At 40.7% G+C, this 21,445-nt stretch overlaps 1 protein-coding gene across 20 annotated transcripts in view; it reads left to right on the forward strand.

The window, feature by feature from the left end:
- KLF12 (KLF transcription factor 12) overlaps positions 1 to 12,804 on the forward strand; it is a 235,085-nt gene extending 222,281 nt beyond the window's left edge. For all 20 annotated transcript variants that reach the window (XM_077781368.2, XM_085556264.1, XM_085556290.1 and 17 more), the window contains one exon: positions 3,624 to 12,804. In XM_077781368.2, coding sequence (XP_077637494.1) covers positions 3,624 to 3,805 — 182 coding nt within the window. In that variant the 3' untranslated portion in view covers positions 3,806 to 12,804. The remainder of the gene's footprint in view (positions 1 to 3,623) is intronic.
- The last annotated feature ends 8,641 nt before the right edge of the window (positions 12,805 to 21,445 follow it).

Below are 21,445 nucleotides of genomic sequence, written 5' to 3' on the forward strand. Positions count from 1 at the left end.
TCCTATCTGTTGGGTGCACTGAGGATTTCAGTTGTGAGTGCTCAAGCTCTCATCAGGCAAAGCTGTGTAGGATAGGTGACAGCAACTTCTCAATGTGTAGCAGTTCTGCTCCTGCTGGTCCTTCCTCCATCATTTGAACTCTTGGGTCTTCCGGTTTTGACAAACTCAGTGGTTAGTCTTCATGTCTGGGATCATAGCAAACAAAAGGTTAAGAGTTAGTATATGAAGAATTTTTTTTCTAGCATTTGAGCACGCACAGATAATATAGCTGTTTAAGAGAAAAGTAGTAGTACTATTCTTTCCCTAAAAATCAGACTTTTGAAAAAGGCTGATTAACCTTAATGAACAATTGTCTCTTTCACAGTTGGCTTTACAGTGGCCTTTTTAAGGTGCATGTGAGTGAATGTTTTCTTACACTAAATGTATATATTTAATTGAAAACAATAGGAGGTCCTCTTAGGTTGAGCTTGTAAGAGTGATTCTCCTTCAGTGGAGTAAATACCTTGCAAGGAATGTCATCAGTCCTGTCTCTTTCACATAGCTGAGGGCTGGGTAGGCAGGACTCACTGAGGAGGGATGCTGGAAGCAACATGTGGGAACTCCAGCTGGGTGATCTACCCTCACATCCTTCTGTCAGTTGACTTTTGTTTCTTACCTGAAATGATACTATTTTAATGGATGAACTAAAAACCTGTTTCTGGTATTTCTTATGCAACCCATCCATTCTAGCATTGGGTTCTCTGTTTTCTACTGAGGGTAGGAAGATCTAGAATTCTGTGTACCAAGGGGAAGGATTTCATTAATATCTTCAGTATTCTTGTTAGTGATCTGTACAAGGGGATCAAGTACACCCTTAGTAAGTTTGCAGATGACACCAAGTTTGGGAGTGTTGATCTGCTGGAGGGTAGGAAAGCTCTGCAGAGGGATCTGGACAGGCTGGATTCATGGGCCGAGGCCAGTTGTGTGAGGCTCAAAAAGGCCGTGTGCTGGATCCTGCACTTGGGTCACAACAACCCCAGGCAGCACTACAGGCTGGGGGAAGAGAGGCTGGAAAGCTGCTGGGTGGAAAAGGATCTGGGGTTGCTGATAAACAGCGGCTGAACATGAGCCAGTGTGTGCCCAGGTGGCCAAGGGGGCCAGTGGCATCCCAGCCTGTATCAGCCAGGGTGTGTCCAGCAGAGCAGGGCAGTGATTGTGCCCCTGCACTTGGTACTGGTCAGACCACACCTTGAATCCTGAGTTTAATTTTGTCCTGCTCACTAAAAGAAGGACATTGAGCTGCTGGAGTGTGTCCAGAGAAGGACAGTGGAGCTGGTGAAGGGTGTGGGCACAAGTCTTATTACGAGGAATGACTGAGAGAAGTGGGGTTTCTCAGCCTAGAGAAAGAGAGAATCAGTAGAATGTTTTTGCTTTCTACAGATAGCTGAAAGGTAGTTGTTGCAAGGTGTGGGTCAGTCTCTTGTCCCAGATAATACATGGCAGGACAAAAGGAAATGGTCTCCAGTTACACGAAGGTTGCAGCAAGGTAGCTTTAGATGGGATATTAGGAAACAATTCCTCACCCTGGTTGTCCAGTGAAGTAGTTGAGTCTCCATCCCTGAAGATGTTTAAAATTTCAGATGCTTGTAAGGAATAATCCGGAGCCTAAGAAATATCCATGTCTAAAAGTGTCTGTGGTCAGAAAAGCCAACTGAGGTAGTATCTAGTGATCAAGAGAGTTTAAAAGTGTGTTGAGGGGTGGGCAGGGCAAGTGCTGCACTTGGAAAACAATGCAGTGGGACGGGAGCATTGGAATCAACCTGCCAAGTTGGATGGGGGTACTGCTATATTTGTACAGTGCTCCGCACCAACTGTTTGTGGCAAGAATATCTATGTAAGACAGTTTGGTGGCAAATTTGAGCACATTTTGTAGCACTGTGTCATTGGCAAGAGTGTGCATCCCACCATCTGGCGTGTAGCTTGTGCCTGCCTGTCCAGCTCACAGCAGCTGCTGGATTTAAGATGCCCAACACTGTGGCCTCCTGGTGGCAATGAGCACTATTTGATGCTCTGTGCTTGGTTGGAGAGTACAAAATTATCTAGGCTGAGCTGCTGCTGGTGCAACTACAGGTTGTGGTCAGAGCCCTGATTGCTGGGTTCTCACAGAAACTGTTTCCCACCCTCATCTGAAATCAAAACTGCAGCACAGCCCAGATGGTGCACAGAAGGTACCAACCCAAGGAGCTCAAATGTTGCTGACAACCTTGCTGACATGTCATGCTGATGTATGTACAGCACTCGGTTTCCTTACAGAGGCCATTTCAGCTGGATTTTTCACGGCTGTTTGAACTTTGTGATGATACTCTTACTTGGGAATTTTCTTTTGAAACCAAGGGCTCTCTGCAAAGCATTTATTGACTTTTGAAGAGACGCAAGGAGGGAGGTTCTGCCTATGAAAAGGCAAGTGTTGCGTCACTGGTTCATGTAATTGAAATAGTTCCTTTCAAGCTGCTCATGATTCATATGAGATAATAAATAACTGTAGAATGATTGTTCCTAACAAAGAAAGTAGTTGTTGCAGAGATGTTATTTTGTTGTCCAGGTTGTGATTAGCTGGTCAGAGGGGAAGTAAAATTTTAGACACACAAAAGGAAGATAAATACGGACCTCACACAGTTTCCTTTCCTCAGTTTTGGTTAATGCTGAACTATGGGATTGAGGTAACTGCCCAAGAGCATTTCTATAGACACTGAAGGTGAGTGATAGAAGTCACAAAGAAGTATAGCCTAAAAACATGGCCAAAATGGGATTTCAAACAGTTTATGCTTTATGCAAGCACAAAATCCAGTTTGGCTGTATTAGTCTTCTCCTCTGACATGATACAACATCATTCTTTCCCTTAAATACAAAGCAAGATGGTGTGTTTTCCAAAAATCTGCATTAGCCCAAGTCTGATCTCACTAAAGTAAATGGGTATTTATGAACAGTGTTGTGCACATCCTATGGCTAAGTACATTTAAAAATCGTACATCATTCATAGTAACATCTTACACAAAATTATTTTTACTGAAAGTAAGTGCAGTAAATAAAAAGGAGGTTTTGCAGACTGAATTTTTATGTTTCATTGGGAAATTTTAGTTGATTTTTACCAGCTTACTAAAAAATGTCTCGGAATGCTGTTTAAACAAACAATTGGAAACCTTCATAAACATCATAAAATAATGGGAAGTCTGTGTCAGCCCATGGTAAATTGCAGAAATATCAGGTAATCTGGTCATTTGGGGAGAAAGTGTAGCCAGATAAGATGAGGGTTGCAAACTTGTATGGTAATGATGAAAATAATTACACAGCCCTCTGTCCTGATGTTAATCCTTGCATCACCCCTTTAAGGTAGGATCTATATTATTGCCTTAATCCTGTTAATTTTCTTAGTCATGTGAATGCCACGGGAATGATAAATCTCAAGGCTCTCTTCCTTATATTCAGCAGATCCAGTACCTCATAATTGTGTAATTTGGCCTAACAACCCCTAGGCAGTGTTTGTTCATGGGAAGCGTGCAGAGGGGATTTTGGGGATTAATAACAACAAGGGGAAAGTCACAACCTGTTTTTCCCCCTTCCCCTCTTTCTTTTGTTTCTCCCAGGAGAAAAACCCTACAAATGTACCTGGGAAGGCTGCACCTGGAAGTTTGCTCGATCCGATGAACTGACGAGGCATTACCGCAAGCACACGGGAGTGAAGCCATTCAAGTGTGCAGACTGTGACCGCAGCTTCTCCCGCTCGGATCACTTGGCGCTCCACCGCCGCAGGCACATGCTGGTTTGAGAAATGCTACCTGTTCCAGCCGAGTTTAAGAGCTGGGTCTCTTAACTACCCACAGTGAATTCAGCAGGGCTGAATCTCCCTCTACAGTGTTAACAGGCAGGGCTTTCCCTGATGTCTGTAACAAAAAATAATAACAGAAATTCAAAAAAAGCAGGAAAAGAAGTGCCACTCTTCTCCTCGCCATCTGAAGTTAACCCTGTCTGCCCCTCAGCATGGCTACCCCCTGAAAGTGTCATCAGAATCACCTGGGAAATAGCAGCCGAGATGCTACAGGAATGGGCATTATTTTACATGCTGCATCCTTTGACAAAAAGTGTTTATAGCTTGTATGTTTTCTCAGCTGCCAGACATTTTGTTCCTGAAAAATCACTGCTGGTTGGAGTATAGATACCACAAACTGATGATGATGATAGTGATGATGATGATGATGATGATGATGATGATGATGATGAGAGCAAGACCGCTAGATCTGTATTATGCCATCTTTTCCCCTTGTTTTCAATACCATCTGGCCGGTGTCAGCACTGCACAGGAGCTGTACTACAGACAAGCTGTGTGTGAGTAGGCAAGAAGATCCTGCTGGAGAAGGTCCCGCTGCCGGAGCTGGAGGTTTGCTTGATCAGACTTTTGCAATAATGATGGTGGCATTTTAATATCATACCACAACTTGTCATTATGCCGTAGAGGACACCAGCCATTTAACTTTTTTCTTTTATGTTTTTTTTTTCCTTCTTTTCTTTTGTCATTGTCATTGTTGAAGTCTGTAAAATAAGCAAAGGGCAGCAGCATCTCTGCTGAAATACCATATTAAGTATCTGTGTTTTACCATGGAATTAATTAGATCCATTTTCTGATTTGTATAGAAAGAGCCCACCTAAAAACTACTACCCTATTCTCTCTCAGTGGGCTGTTTTCTTTCATGCAGGTATCCTCTTCCCCACAACCATTATTTGAACCCAAGGAAATAGTCAGATCTTGTACTTGCTGGTACCAAGGTTAGTGGTATAGCCATTCATGAGATGGAATTGAATGTATCATCAAAACATAACAGAGAAGAAACGGCTGCATCTCTTGCAGAGAAAAAGCAATAATTAATAAAATGGCTCTTGAGACAATAATTTACTCCACACCAACAGAAGTGTGGGTATGCAGAAACAGCATGTAGGATTTAAGCATTTAAATTAATCTTTTTGCTGGTTTCACTGACCTGCTAGGCACCACAATTAAGTACATTTATTTCCTTTAACATAATACTTGTGGAAAGCAGGAAAGATAATTGTTGAGTAGGTAGTGGATGAACTGTAAGTAGGACAGAGAAATATGCAGTTGTGCTCTGCAAGACATTAGATTTCTTCCTGGGAGTTAGGGAATAACAAGATTTTGCCAGCTGTATAGTATGACATAAATGGACCTCTGTATGCATACCAGTGGCTGCCTCTGCTTGGATTCTCAATCCAAGTCTTTTCAGATAAAATAAAATGAAATTCTTGATCATTCCCATACAGCCCTATAATTGCAAACCGATTTGTATTAATTGAATTATGTAGGAAAGAGTGAAACTCTTAGTCATCTGTTATTCATGCAAACAGAATAGTGTTTTTCTGTTTTCTTTCCTCAGAAGGATCTGCCTATTCAGCTAAATTTGACAAAGGGGAGGCTTGGCAATATTTTCTAAGTGTTGAGATTTTCATAGCTTAGAGATGAAAGATGTAAACGTAAGGTCTTTTGCAATGCATTTAATTATGAATATTTTGTTTCAGGAATTCCAGATTAATTTTTTGATGCCACTTCTTTGTTTTTAAATGTTTGACCATCTCAGTTAATATCAGATTCCTGAAGTAAATGTAGTAATGTTGGGCGGATTCTGGAATCAAGATAATCTTTAACAAAAAACAACACAGAGTACCCATACACACATATAAAAGCAATTACAGTTAATTGAGGATTAATATGATGGGGATTCTGCTTTATAGCAGCATTCACAGGACTCCAGAGTTTGGTTGTCTTTAAATACCTTAATGTTCCCCAGTATGGATAGTTTATCACCTCTCTGAAAGAACTTACACAAAGTTCAGGCTTCCCACTGGCAAGTGGTGAGCAGAGAAACTCAACACAAATTATTCACAACTGTTGAGGGGAAAATGCCTCTATCAATTCCCACTGACCATGTTGGTGATCTACTTCCACCAAATCTGACAACATTCTAGAATCCATCCTCAAATCAGGGACAGAGCAGGGCTTCTGGATAGACCATGAGGCATTCCAGGACAGCAGAACTGTGTCTTTATGAGCAGCATTACTACCGTTGATTTTAAAAGCTGGTTTTCAAAGTATTGTATGTGAGGTGCTTCATGGATTATGTCTGAGGTCTGTTTTTTGTGTACTTCAATACCATCCCCTTAAATGCATCTGTCATTGTTGGCATTTAGGGGAAGAAGTCAGGTCAGGTAGAACTCCATTGATAAAATTCTTTTCTTGCCCAAAAATATTTTACCAACTAATTATTTGAATAGCAGTATGGCATACTGAATGGCAGTATGCCATTGAACGGCATACAGAATTACTTTTGGGATCTGTGGTTTGTTGTTTTTTTTTTCTCTCATAAAAAATGAAGCTTGCTTGAACAGAAACTCCTACTGGGCATTCTGTTAGCATAGAGGAGGATGTGACGTTGCTCTCAAACATTGGTTGCAGGGTGCAACTGGGAGAGATCAGTGTTCCTCTTTAGGCTTCCCCTGTTGTCAATGAAGACAGAGAAACTACAAGAGAAAGGGAGAGGCCTTTAATTTTAGTGTTCAGCTTTGAAATGCCCTGTGGAAGAGCATATGTATAACAGACCCTGGAGAGGCTTGTTTCCCTAGGCTGATGTTGTTCTGTGTGAATTCCTGGTTTTTCAGCTGGTTGCCTGTTACTATCATGAATTGGAAGCACTGCAACAGAATGAGGGTCTGGTTTTATTCAAAGAACCCCAAAGTGGTAAGAGGGTTAAAGCAGCAGTAATGCCAAGGGACACAGGCACAGAGTGTGGCAATGGTAGGAGAATTGAAGCCAAAAGGTAAAGGAATGTGTGCTACATTTTGTTACTTCACGGGCAGGAGGTGCATCCTCAGCCTTTCCAGCACATGTGCAAGGGCTTCTCATGCTGCTGTTACCTGTAGATGAATTGCACAACCACATTTCTGGGTTCCAAGTACACAGTATTGTTCTTGATGAGGTTCTCATTCATACCAACACCTTCAGGCTTTGATCCCAGTTACTCCATGGAGTTGTTTTATGGGTTTTGTCCCCTTCAGAAGTATTTTAAGAGAAGTTAGTCAGTAGGATGGGGGAGTGTTTGAATGTGGAGCTGATGTCCCCCAGATCCTCAATGTGTCTTTGCCTTTATTGGCTGTGGTTCAGACCTGCCAAGTTTCTGTGCTCTTGCAAAGGCCATGGGCAATTGCTCCGGGGTAGTTTCTTCAAAAATCCTGGTACCCCACCACAGGTCATTTCATGGCTGTGGCGAAGGCTTACGTCATGTGTAGCATGCAGAAATACCAGATCTCATCCTGACACGATGCAGTAGGGCCATCTTAATTGAGCAGCTGGTATACACAAACATACAGTGTCCCATTCCTTCAGAAAGACAAGAGATTTCAGTCCACCATGCCGTGGCACTGCACGTTACAGCTTGCAAGGGAAATGATGCCATGAAGTGTCAGATTTCATATATTTTGAAAAGTTCTAAATGGATTTGTCAGGAAACCTCAGGAGCCAGCATTTTAGGAAAGGTAATGAGCAAACACCTTTGATACTAAACTTTTGAAATGTTTAATTGTAAAATTAGCTCATTGCAACAGCAGTTTTTACTTGGGGATGAAGATGCAGTATTCCTTATTCTCTCTGATGTTTACATAATTAATTAAATAGATTTAGATTGACTTGTATGTATAATTATTTGCTGGAGTAATGTATAACAAAATTAACAGTGTTGAAAATTACATCAGTGATGTTGATGTTTGGGTAAACTTGCAGTGCAGAGCATGGACAAATAGCTGTACAGCCATTCTCCCCTTTTATAATGAGAATAACAGTGATCATAAATCTCGTTTTCCGTTAGCCACATTGAAAATGTATTCTAGTTGCCATTTATAAATTTAAATTCTGGTAATAAATGCTGTTTAATGTGAAAAAATATCTTTCCCCTTTATTGAAAGTGGGTACCTCAAAATCAGAGTAGGTGTGACTAACAATATCCCACTTACTTTGTAGTTTGAATTTGAGTTTGGAAAGGTCATAGTGTGAAACTGTGTCTTCCACAGCAGTCAAGTCTTAAGATCGTTCAGTAAATCCATGCTCATCCTTACACTCATGCATATGAACCCCAGCACTTCCAAGTGTCTCTACCCATGTGCACGTAATAAACAAATTTATTTAAAATTAAAATTTAGGGGGAAAAAAAGGCAACAAAAAAGATCAGAAAAGGAAGAATTTTAAGTAAACACTGTTACAGAAAATACTACCTTAAGAAACCAGCTCATGTTTTTGTGTTATGGCTTTGCCTGTGATACGTGACTGGAGAATTGCACAAAGAAATTGTTGTATTTTCACAGTTTTGCTACAGCGTAGCAGTTGCTGTGTAATGTATGCTTATGAAGTCATGCCCACTGGAACATTGAAAAAGCTTAAATTCTCCACAATAAATCAGATCTTGGCATAAAAATGTAACTGTAAGGATACTGCATCTTTATAAATCAAAGTAACTTGAAAGTATTTTACTATACTTGTAACAGTTAAAATGTGATACATGTGGTAATGGAAAAGTATTTTCAAACTCACAGTTTTACGTGGGGTGTTAAATAGCTGAAATTAAATACATTTTTAAACAATCCTTACCTTCAGTTTTCATTGGGAAGACTGTTAGGATAATGCCTTGCAAAGCTTAAACACAAAACACAAGAAGTAATTTGTTCTGTTTTATCAGAGCGTGTTTTCTCTGCAAAATGGAGTGGCCACTTCTTTGCTGTTTTGCAGATGGTGTGTGATATAGCAAAGTTATACTGGGTCCTGCCGTGTCAAATAAGTCAACACTCAATGTCTTCAACTGAATAAAGAAAAAAAACCACTCAAACAAAATGAAAACCATATGAAAGGTTTGTCGGTTTGTGATTTCTTTTTTTCCTTCTGGCATTTTACAATGAACTGCAGATACAGGAATGGCAAACATTCATGATTTTATTTCTTCTTGCATTTCCCCAGCTACAGTGCATCCTGATTAAAGGTTGCAGAGTTGAAATAGGCAGCTGCTTTTTGCTGATTCCAGGGGAGTTTAGTCTTCTAGGTGCAGTAACGTGTCAAGAATATCCATTGTAGCAGGACAGTTCTGACATTTAAAATACACATACACTTCAGTGAGATAACCTGAAATCTATTTTAGAGGTGAAACAGAAACTGAAAGTGCCTGTAATTAGAACTGATGGGATGTTCCTATACTTTTACACAGCAATAACTTAATGGGATTCTGTTAACAATAAGGTGAAAATGAAATTTTACTTGGAGAACAATAATGCAGCACAGAAACAAACACAAAGTGCCATTTGTATGTTCACATGTTGAGATACTGTGTTAGAGTTTTTAGTTATTTTCTCAGATAACATCTGTCATATATTTGTAAGAAGAAAATAAATCTTAGTTTACGAATTACTCGTAGCTGTACCGATTCTCAGTAGGTGTGATTGGAAGTCGTTGTCAGAGCAGTGTTTTAGGGGATTTCTTCCCAATTTATGTTGGATATGCCCGTGTATCCAGGGTATTCTCTAGTGAAGTAATCCAAAACCAGCAATAAGCCCAATGGAGCTTTTTTTTTAGGGAATATGACAGAACAGGGATTCTCTTGAAAAATCCTCTGCATCGAACTCTGTAAACATGAGAGTTCACCTTATGTCTCCTTTCTCTTCATCATGTAATGCTCATAGTATTAAATATCATCTTGGTTGACTTCATGAGTGGACAAAATATATCAGTTCTCTTTCTTTTGGGGACAAATGAGTGAAAAGTTAAGAGTCTGTCAGTCTAGAGACTTTTTTGAATAACAAACAAGAAGTTGATATTCCTAAGATGAAGTATGGAGATTTTTATATTGAGTGGCCTAAACATTTGCATCAGTAGACTAATTGATCTTACCAGAAAATGGCCAGCTGTAACTCTTGCATTCTTATTTTTCCTGAGTTTTTTTGTAAATACTAACTATTGCTAATGGATTCTTAAAATAGCAGTGTAATGCCAGCCCTCATGCTTCTTCTATTTTTAAAAATTAATTCATCAGAAATCAAAATGTAACTGGTTGTCCTGATGCCTTTGGCAAGGAAAATTGCTTTCCATCCTGTGAACTTGTACCTGTCATTTATCCAGGCAAAATTTTGTATTGAGAAATCCTGTGTTTTGTTTAGACTTCTGCTGCCATCAATGGGTTGCTGCTGGAGTCTTACTGAGGCTCATACACAGATGAAAGTGCAAGTCCAAAAACAACCTCTCCTCCAAAAAAAGTGCATGTGGACACACGTGTAACAATTAGGTATTCATGTATATGAGTTGATTACGTGACAAGGTTACTTGTTCAATAACAAATTTAAGTGTTAACCACTGGCAGACATAATCCCATCATAACATGCATATACTTACTGTTGTCCTGAGCTTATCCCCAGATATTAAGCACACAAAAGAATACAACTCATGCTAGGGATTTCAGGAGAGCACCAGGGAATGTGTTGTCAGAAGTACAAAGGAATCTAATTTTTTACGCAGTACCCGAGCCCTTCTTGGAAAGGAGCATTCAGTTCTTTGTTCTGGAGCAACACTGCAAGGGGGCACCCTAGGAAAGCTGCCATGTTGGAAGGGTTGGCTGATTCCAGCCCTGCATGTGTGTTAGGTCTTCGGTAGGAAAGGGCACTTTGTCTTTACCATCCCAAAATGATATAGGTTTTTTCCTCTTCATTCTGAAAAGCAAACAGTAAGGGTTCTTTTTTTTTTTTCTTTTTTTTTTTCTTTTTTTTTTTGGTTTTTTTAGTCTGTTTTGTTCTGATTTTACTTTTTGGGGTTTTTGTTTGTTTTATTTGGGTTTGGGTTGTTTTTTTGGGTTCTGTGCTTTGGTTTTTGTGTTGTTTTTGTTTGTTTGTTTGTTTTTTTGTTTGCCAGTATTATTCTGTAGAAGCTCATGCTCACTGACTGAATTATGAAATAATTACCATTGTGGTAACTTTCACATTATTCAATACAGAATTTTTCAGTCCTCCAGAGAAACAATACTGGGCATCTGAATGTTAGCTATTACAGAAATAAGAATACAAAAAATTGCTTTAGATCCTATTGTCCATATGATTGAACTGCAACATCTTTCCCAGTTCAGAGTCAGAAGCTTCAGTGAGCCAAGGTTCTCTCAGTTACAAAAGAAGAGGTGGGTCACACATTGGCTCGCTAATCCTTGCTCTGTGCTGTGACCTCAGAATATGAAAACAGTAATTCAGTGTCTGATACAGGATCACAGGCAATGGCTTTGATGGATTGTCATAAGCATGAACCATGAAATACACAAATAGGTTCAGATACGACTTTTCTCCCTCTCCCTGCCTTTCTAGGTATAAAAGAGCTTTGGAAAGACAGCTTGAGCCAAATCTTCATGGTTGAACTAATATTTTTCACGATTCAGAATTGTTGTCATTTCTGGTTTCAGACTCTTTGACTGCTACATTTTCATGTTAAAAAAATCTGCATGGTTTATTTCTTTCTTTATTGTCCTATACATGGCTTCCTTGGTAATGTAAATTCTTCACCGAACACCCACACAATATGCTCACTTGACTTTCTGTCTGTCCTTACAAAGTTGTATTTCCCATTTGCACATTTGTAGAATATACACAGAGATAGTAATGAATTACTTAAGTTTCATGCACCATCAGCCTTAAGACCTTCAACCCACACACAGGCACATGCATTTCATACACATCAAGGGAAAGAGAGATTTGGACACTGCTATCAACATGTGGGGTCAAAAATACCATTAAATCAGAAAGTTCTTTCAGCTGCGTTCAGGAAAAAACAACAATACTGAAAAATATAATTCTTGGCCAAGTTACTTATGGACGAAGCAAATTCCCCCATGGTGTTACTTGAATGAAAACCTAAGGATGGGAATGTATTTGGCCCCGAATTGTTCCTTCTAATCAGGTCATTAGTGTTGTATGTACCAATGAGTGTTCATTTGATCCTCCTGTGTAAAAATACAAAAACATCCCGTAGTTTACCAAGTGATTCATTTGGGACTGAGGCTTCACAGCAATGGAATTAGTACGTACAGCACCTCAATCTTTTCCTAGATAAGATGCAAAAGGGAGGGCCATTGTCGGTAACCCCATAGAGATAGTAGTGTCAATAGAGCTCCTACATCTAAAAGGAACAAAAATACCAGTACTAGCAGGCAAACATATTAGGTTTTTTAGACTTTATTTTGCCTTCTTTTCAAAAGCTTTTAAATACAAAAATTACTTTTCTTCAAAACTTAAAGTAAACTTCTGAAGATCTAATTTCCCAATAGTTTCCTCTGCATTTATATACTATGTAGTGTTTAGGCAATGCCTATGTTATAAGTTTATTAATATTATGTAAGTGTTGTTCTTGTATTTATGTATAGTGTATGTATTGTAAATATACTCAGAGCTTTTTTTCCTCTTACTGTAAAAAGGTGATTTTTGCCCTATGATAATGTAAAGGGAGTCCCCTAATGAAATTGTCAGAGGATGATTATTCCACTCTATTCTCAAAGATTTAAATGAACAAGTGTTATCGTTTTAAATGGTGTCTCAGACATATTTTGTTGGTGCATTGCTTTTCTGTATTCAACTTTCCTATGAATTGAGCTGTGAATTGAAATAGAGTTTAAACCTTTAAATGTATGCATTTGTACAATTATCTGAATGGAGGCATGAAGGTTAAATAAAGCATTTTGTATGGAACAAACATCCTAATTATTACTGTGGATGACTCAAACCTTCTGGAATACCTAGATACTAACTTTTTAAAATTAAATCTTTGTTTTCTATAAACATATAGTGATTTTTTAAATGGAATGTTTGCTTAAGAAATGGATTTTAATTGCTTTTCTGATTTTTTAAAAGCCACCATAGAGAGTAGACATTCTTTTGCCTTTCACAGAATTTGTGCATCTGTGGCAAAGCTGGAATAAATAAAATACCACTCAGCAGTATAAACAAAAATGTCTTGGGATGATATAAAAATATTTTGCATTACTATATAATCTGAATTCCTCAAGTACTTCAAAAGGGGAACTCTTTACTTCTGCCCCTCTCCTTTCCCTGTGTCTGGGGAGGCTGTTGCTGTTGATGTGCAGCATCTGTAAGGTGTTGGTGCAGCCAGGAGAAGGTTTGTTCACTGTGTGCCCCTGAAGTGAAGGAACAGCTGCTGGAGGAGGGCAGTGGCACTCTGGAAATTGCAAGTTTGTACCTGGTTAAAGAAAGTTGGTATTTGCAATTGCTCCTAGGGACACTCTACAGCCTAGGTGGGCTTCTCCCTTGTGTCTTGCCCTTCCATGAAAGAGCTTCCTTTATGTTTGAGCCAGTCTAGGACAACTGGATGTAAAGTCAGAGGCTTGGAGCTGCACAGCACCCTTATTGGTGAAATTTCTCCTTAAAATTAATTTTCCCCTTCCCCTGAATTCCCATCGGCTTGCTTTTAACCAATATGATCATTTATCTACTGAAAGCCACAGTGTTACATGGTTACAGGCAGAGAAATGAGTAAACAAAGTGATTTGGAGACCTTTGAGCCTTATGAAGAGATGTTTCTCAACCAAATCTGTGCTATAACAGATCTTCCATCTCTCAAACCAGTGATGAATTTAAAAATCAGTTGCATTGGTCCTTCCAAAGCACTTCTTCTTTCCACACAATAAGTTGTTTGTTCTTCCTCAGTGTCCTGTGTGTGTTTAATTTCATTTTTTTCTCCCAGGAGTGACATAAGTATAAAATACATCACTGCCTGTTTAGTCTGACCTCCTCAGTGAACGCCCACACCGTCCTCTGCCCTGACCTATGCTCTGTTCCTGAAAAGTTATTTCTTCCACTTGCACAAACAACTGCTCAATTGTCCTCTGATCCCTCCCCCTTTTTCCCCTTTGTTATTGAACAGTCCACTTGGAATGAAAAGTTGGCACGTTATGTTAAGTACATCGTACGGGGCACGTCTGGCTCTCTGTGAGCATGACAAGGAGTGGCCGCTGGTAACCACCTTCAGCTTTGCACAGAGTTACTAGATCAGATAAGCACAGTTCTCTCTCTACGTGCAGACAAAAGTCACATTGGCATCATCCTTGAACCCAGGGAGATTGCTGCCTGCCAGATGGCGTTCTGGCTATGCAGACTTTCACCCATGGATTCAGAGTGCAAGTTCTCATGTCCAGCATCTAACGGGGAAGCTCCTCCATATGAGAGGTGTGTCTGACGCATCTGCTCGCTGCACTGTGGACTGGTGGCATGAGATTTTGGTTGGGAGTTGAAAAGGCAATGCTATGGGAAAAGCATGTTGGTGGTCACCAAGTATTTGAGCTTTCCAAAATTGAAGCCAGCACTGTGGTCCAGGCTGCCACAGCTGTAACTGGTCTCTCCAGCAATGCCTGCAATTCACACTGTGGAAACCTGTCCCTAAACAACCCTCACATCCTAGCAAACCTGGCGGAGTTAAACCCCTTAAATAGACAAAGAGCCAAAGACATTTGACTGAAGCTGGAGTGACTGAGTAGTTAAGCAAAAAATGCCAGAATCACAGAGCACTTGGGGTTGGCAGTGACCTCTGGAAGTCATGTGGTCCAAGGCCCCTTCTCAAACAGGGACACCTGGAGCCAGTTGCCAGGATGGTGTCCACATTGGCTTTTGAGAATCTGCAAGGATGAAGACTCCACAACCTCGCTAGGCAACCTGTGCCAGGGGTTAGCCACCCTTACTCTGGGAAAATGTTTCCTGATACTCATAATAGCACCTGGCCATTTGGAGTCCCTCCCTCTCACTTGGGTCATTAGGCAGAACAGGCTCTCTGGTTCAGGTTTTGACCCAGTCTGGAGCTGACTATGGTCTTTAGACCCATGGGTATTTTCTGTGAGAGGCCGCAAATAGCAGCAGTAGCCATACCCTTCCTGTTGAAGCGTACTCACAAAGGCATTTACTGCCTCACATATTTGTCTTACCAAAAATATATAGCCCATAATAACCAGACCTGCCCCTTAAAAAGGAATGAATAACCAGATTTAGCCAGTAAGCTGAAACATGTCAATACATTTTATACTTTATGTTTTCATTTGTATCTTTGCACAACCTTGCTCACAGGTGCACTGTGCCCTTTCCTGGTTATCTTTCTCATTTGCTGGGGATATTGATCTATAAAACCTCCTTGTAAAATATTTCAAATAAATTCTTTGTTTTTTCTGGGGTGACTTCTCTACACCTGTATTTTTTGGGCCTGTGCAGAATATTAACAGACAGAAACTAACAATAAAGTCCAGAAACTACTGCAAAAGCAAACAGTGAAACCAAGACACTTGCAAAGCGCTATAAATCTCTGCTGAGCTCGGGTTGCTGTTTAATCTTTATATACAGGTACGTCTCAAGGTTATCTGCTCCTGAGGAGTTCTCTGGAGGCTTTTGTGATTTGTCATCCGCTCAGCTTCTTATCAGTCACAGGTATTTCCCCTTGTAACATTTATTATGGGTTCCCCTCTGTGTTTCTTTAAAATGCAATGCCCTGAAGAGGCTCTGGTATGCAGTTTTTAAGGAGTTACTAAATCTCCCTCTCCCATGATCAACTGGATCATAAATGTGGCACATGTGGCATAGCAGGTGCAGCAGCACTGGTGACTGAGCACCCTCACTGTGACTGGATGCAAACACAGAAGCTCTGGAAAGGAGTTTTCCATCTCCATCTTGCAGTCTCTGGCTGGAAAAGTACAGTTAAATACATTCATTGAATGCATTACGTATGTAGCAGAGAATCTACTGCAAATAGCATTAATAACATAACAGTTGTGGCAGCTTAGGTAAGACACTGTGTCTAATTTTTAGGGGGAAAAATCTCAGTCTTTTCCACCAGGATGATCATGGCCATCCTGCTGTGCCATTCCATTTCAGCAGAGGCAAATCCAGCCCTGGCTGCTGCAACAACGTGTCACCATTTCTGAGGGGCTGGCAGATTTGGGAGAGGGACAGTGAAATTCCTTCATCAGCAAGATGACAGGGAGCCTCTCTGCTCATGGCCAAGGTTTGGACAGCAGAGGATTTGCTGGGAAATTGCTTCCTCTCCTGTGTCCACAGCCTCATGGAAATGTGCTGCTGAAAGAGAGGGCTAGTTGATACGGGAAGCAGGATGCAACTGTTCCCCAGCTATTGCTTTATCCAGCAGATAAACTGCTTTAATTCCTTGTTTATCCTTAAATACCTGCTTTGTCTACACTGACATCTGAGTTCTGACTGCTAGCACGTAAAGGCGTGCAAGTACATGCATGTAGCTGCTTAGCACGTATATATGTGCATTTATACACGCACACATGCATGCACTGTATGCATGCATGGAGGTGTGCACTGACTGGCTCTTTCTAAAGGTAGCTGGGGCACCAGAAGCACTACTGGGAATATATTTAGGAGCCAGGTGTTCATGCAGTAGCAGAGTAGCAGTTTTAAAGCCCTTCACTTTGAGATGTTAGAGCCAGAATGGGTGCCACATCCCTAGAAATGTCACAGGCCCTGTTGGATGGGACTTTGGAGTGGAAGGTGCCCCTGCCCATGGCAAGGCAATTAGAATGAGATGATCTTTAAGGTGCTTTCCAGCCCAAACCATTTTATGATTCTGTAAAAGGTCAGGGGAGGAGATGGATGATCAGACTCCTTCTATGCCTGTCCTCTCACCTGAGCTGGTGCTTTAAGGAGCGCTCTAAAGCCCCAGTGCCCCCAGAGCTGGCCTGTTCTCATCTTCCCCTCGGGCAGCAGGTGTTCACCCCAAGCCTGGACTGCAAAGAGCATCCCATAGGAGACAGTGTGGCCTCCCCCATGACAGAGGGGTCCAAGGTCACCTGGGCAGCCTGGGGTCCTGCACACCATCACCTCAGCACCCAGGTGTGCACAGAGGCAGAGCCCAGGGGACAAAGGGACATGAAAGCAGAGGTTTAGCCTCAGTTGTGCTGGGGGGTTTGTCTCACATCCAGGGTGTGGATGGGACTGTAGTCAAGGGATGTGAGCAGGAAATGAGAGCTGCTCCTTTGGTGCCCATCTCTCATTCAGCAAACAGGGGTCTGGTACTTCACTGCTTCCAGCGGGAAGGAGCTTCGTGGAAATTGAAAACCCTGAATTAGCGGAGATGAAATTGATCTCCATCTGCAAAATTGGTAACATGGCTGTTTCAGTCTGCTGGTGAAGTATGCAATCTGTTTCGGAGGCGTTTTGTAGAAAATTAGAAAAGGCTGGTAGAGGGTTTCAGCAGAGCTTTTTTGGTTCTGATTATTCATTTATTTACAAACGATCATTTAGACCATCTGTGGGTTTTCAGTGTAACTGAGAGAAAACTCTGAGCTTCCCAGGACTTTACAAGTGTGCCAAGAAGGCAAGACTGCAAAAGCTTTTGGAGCTAATAAAACAAAGCAGAAAAGCTGCTTGTTGTGATGAGGTGGGGGGAGGAGAACACAGGGCTGGAGCCTTTTTCCTTCCTCAGCCTTGCTTTGTTTCCCATTTTGTTTGACATTTGTAATCAAAGCTTCAGCACCTTTGCTTTAGTTATAATAACTTTACTGGAGTTATTACATGAGCCTCCGCAGATGTACACACAGCCCAAGTTTTTAGCCTCCAGCACTGACCACTCCCCAGACAAGATGCTTGTTCCTGTACCACAGTACGTGTGATTCTGCAAGTTTCATTTATCACAAGGCAGCAGTACAGACACAAGAAAAGTACAGCAGGAGCCAGGGGCTCAAGATGAGGTTTGGCACACAGTACATCAACATCAGAAGACTTGTTCCTTCAGCTTTCATCACTAACAACATCTGGGAAGATGAATGTAACTCAGTCACGGTTGCTGCAAATTAAAATAAATGAATAACCTGCCAAGTGTGGGACAGAAGTGCTACATTCATGTGTTTTTGTGGGAAAACTAATGTGGCCCTTCAGGATTGTCAGCTCTAGTTTGATTCACATGGATGGCCATGTACCCATAAACTTTAAGAAGCTTTCAGGGCTTAAAATATTTTCCTTGACTATTCTAGCAGGAAGGATTTTGGTAAGAAGTAAGGATGGCATTGATAGCAATTTCATGCTTGAATTCAACTCCAAGAAATAGTGAGCAAATGTTAGTTCACTGGCTGTAACTTGCAGAAGTGGTGGTGATATCCAGTGGAGTGATTGCCACTTATCAAAAACACTATGGGCTCCTTTCTATAGAAGTCAGGAATGGCCTGATAAATATATGGGGGAATATATCTCCTGTCTAAGTGGAGAAGGTCCAGGGAGATCCTATAGCAGTCTTCCGGTACATTTAGGACTTACAAGAAAGCTGGGGAGGCACTTTTTACAAAGTTATATGACAAAGGGTAATGGCTTTCAACTGAAACAAAGTAGATTTAGTTCAGCTATTACAAAGGTCTTTACTGTGAGAGTGGTGAGATACTGGAACAGGTTTCCCAGAGAAGCTGTGGAAACACCCAAAGAATCAAACTAAACAAATACAGAAGCACACATTTCAAAAAACTTCTACAAAAACACTCAAAATGTTATTTGCATCAGATTTACCTCCATTTTCATCAGAGAAAGAATAAGCATTTTGTATCTTCTGTGAAAATCTAGGCCTTCCCATTCTTTTTGTAGTATAGAACCAGTATCTCTAATCACAGTAAGACCATGAGCTTAAAAGTTCAAATCAGCTTTAACTGAAGCAAATACAGCAAGAGTGGCATTTACTTCTTTAGGACAGGGGTTTTAAGTTTACTGATGGATGGGAAGCTGGGCTGATGCTTGAAAAGCATATATAAAATTATATTAGGATTATTTTAGGTCCACAAGAAATGTTTTTGTATTTGAAATCATGTTCTAGTCCAGTGTGAACTCAAAACAAAACGTTTAGACATTTCTACTGAACTTCCAGGAAACTTCTTTGCTTCTGCCTGGAAATAATGAACTTTTTTTTTTTTTTTTTTTTTTTTTTTTTTTTTTTTTTTCAGTGCTAAGAGAAAATAGTGAAAGTTGACTGACACAAGTGTGCATTCACTAAGAAACTGCCAAGGATACATAGGGTCCAAATAATTGGCACCATTAGATATTTGAAAACCAGCATGGACTCATTAAGCAGGCATTTAAGCATGGCTGGATCAGTGGAGCTCAGTAAACCAACACATTCTTAAAAGAAACTATCTTGTGGTGAAAAATTGTTGACCAGCGTTCATCTTAATGTAAGTAAGTAGACTGTGCAGGCCAAGACTGGCAAACAAACTGGAATTAAAGGCTTATTTCCATATTTGTTCTGGGCATTCTGTCTGCATAAGGGGCAAAGGTACAACAGGTTGAACCTACAAAACTGAGAAGTGTGTGTATCATTTTTTTATTCTGTATTTCCATGTAGAGGTACATTATCATATTTTAAACATGCAGCAGCAATCAACTAAAAAAATAAAAGAAAAGGAAAAAAGAAAAAGTTGTGGCCCCAGTGCTTGATTGTAGCACGAGCTTGAACTCTGGTGGGTTTATTGTGTATGCTTAACTGCAACACCAGTGACATATCAGCAGTTTATGGACTGGAAAACAAAGCCATTAAGCTCTTTTGGCACTGTGTTTCTGACAAAAAAGGTCTGAAGAAAGGGAGTTACAAAAATGTGTTTTACACTGGAGGCCCATTAGCTCTATTGATCACAGAAACTGCTTTGCAGCCTCCACCTGCATTATTGTGTGTGAGGGATTTATTTTATGCTCTGTTCATCACAACAAACAGACCTCCCGAGTAGCAATGTGCATTCTTATATAAAAGATAATTTGGGGGCTCTGAAGACTTGAAACTCAGATTTGGTCATAATTATTGTAAGGTCACCTAGGAATTCTGGAGAAGTTTGTTTATCCTGATTCCAGCCATCTAGGTCCAAGAAAATACACTTAATTCAATCCAGGTGACTTTCCATTAAATATAATCTTGTCTTAATTGGTGCCACCTTGACCTCTACTTGTGAAGTCTGTTTTGTGGTCTACAAGTCTAGCTTTAAATGCTCAAACACACATTTCTCCATCTGATTCCTTGTGATTTCATTATGGCAACAACACACTTCATACCAGGCTCTCCATGTGTGTGAAGTGCAGGGAAGGTTTAGTAACAAGAACATGTCCAAGCAGGACAGATGTCTTCCTCAAGCTGCAGGCCATGGTGTTCTCTGTTACCTGAGCCCTGCTCAGTTATCACAAACTTTAGGATGTTCAAGGTAAGGCAGTGGTTCAAAGACCCGCTCCCTGGGCAGCTCTTCCCACTCACTCTCCCCAACAGAGAGGCCCCAACTTCTAATTTATGGGAATCATAAATTGGTGGCTAGGATTTGTGGGCCCCGTGAGTTCCAGTTTACATCTCCACCAGTGTCCTTTCCTCCTCAAAATAACCCTCTTAGCCTGGCAGTTCTGTATCAGGCTTGAATTCACCCCAGTGGGGTATTCCCAGAAGATCTCAGGCTCTCTTAATGATTTGACACTTTAGCACTGCTAAAGTGAGAGGAGGAACAGGAAGGCCGAGATGCTCCTACAAAGTGGTGGGCTGAGGACCATTAAGAACTGCAGCTCAAAGCTTAACCCTTGTGCCTTCCCCTTGGCACAAGGATTTTAATCTGATCTGGCATTTTAAACTGATGAAAATATTGCTCTGAATTTCCATTTCTGACAGCAGCAGAGAAACAGAAGCTCCTTTATTTTACCAGAAGCCACAGTTTCCATTCTGGGAAGAAATACAGGAGTTGAGTAGCCCATATCACAGGCATTAGCCAAGTGGGAGCTTGTCATATTTGATCAATTGCTGGTGGTAGGAGATTTTCTGTGAAGTGTGGTTAAAAAAAAAAATGTACTCAACCACTGACGTGAATTAATACACTAACAATATTAAACTTTGGCTCCAATAGTGGCTGCTGCTTCAGAGGGCCTGAAAAACTGAAATTCTAAATTATGTACCAAACCCAGGCCACCGACTCATCTGGCAACGTTTACAAATGTCATATCAATGCTTTGCCAGAAAAGAACAAAGGCAAAACACTGACAGGACCCAGCAATCTTGGAAGAGATAGAATTTGGGTGGAAATTCATGTGGAGTGCTTCAAACAGGTATGACCTGGAGTGACCTGTAGGTTAGTGTTTCAGATACCATACAGAAGCAGGAAGTTTGAAAACTTTCATGTAAATTAATTTAAAATCAATACTATTAATGAAACTGCACCATGTGCCATAAGGAAGCCGAGCACTGCTTGATGTGATGCACAAACATAGTCATTGCCAAGATGATATAAAAGTGCATTTTATATGCAGAAGATAATATTTTGGCTTCTGTTCAAAGCTGCAGCATCTGAAGTCATGTGGCATCATGAGATGCAGTGCCCATTTGAAA

Source organism: Lonchura striata, chromosome 1 (genome assembly GCF_050655825.1).
Source record: "Lonchura striata isolate lonStrDom1 chromosome 1, ASM5065582v1, whole genome shotgun sequence".
NCBI lineage: Eukaryota > Metazoa > Chordata > Aves > Passeriformes > Estrildidae > Lonchura > Lonchura striata.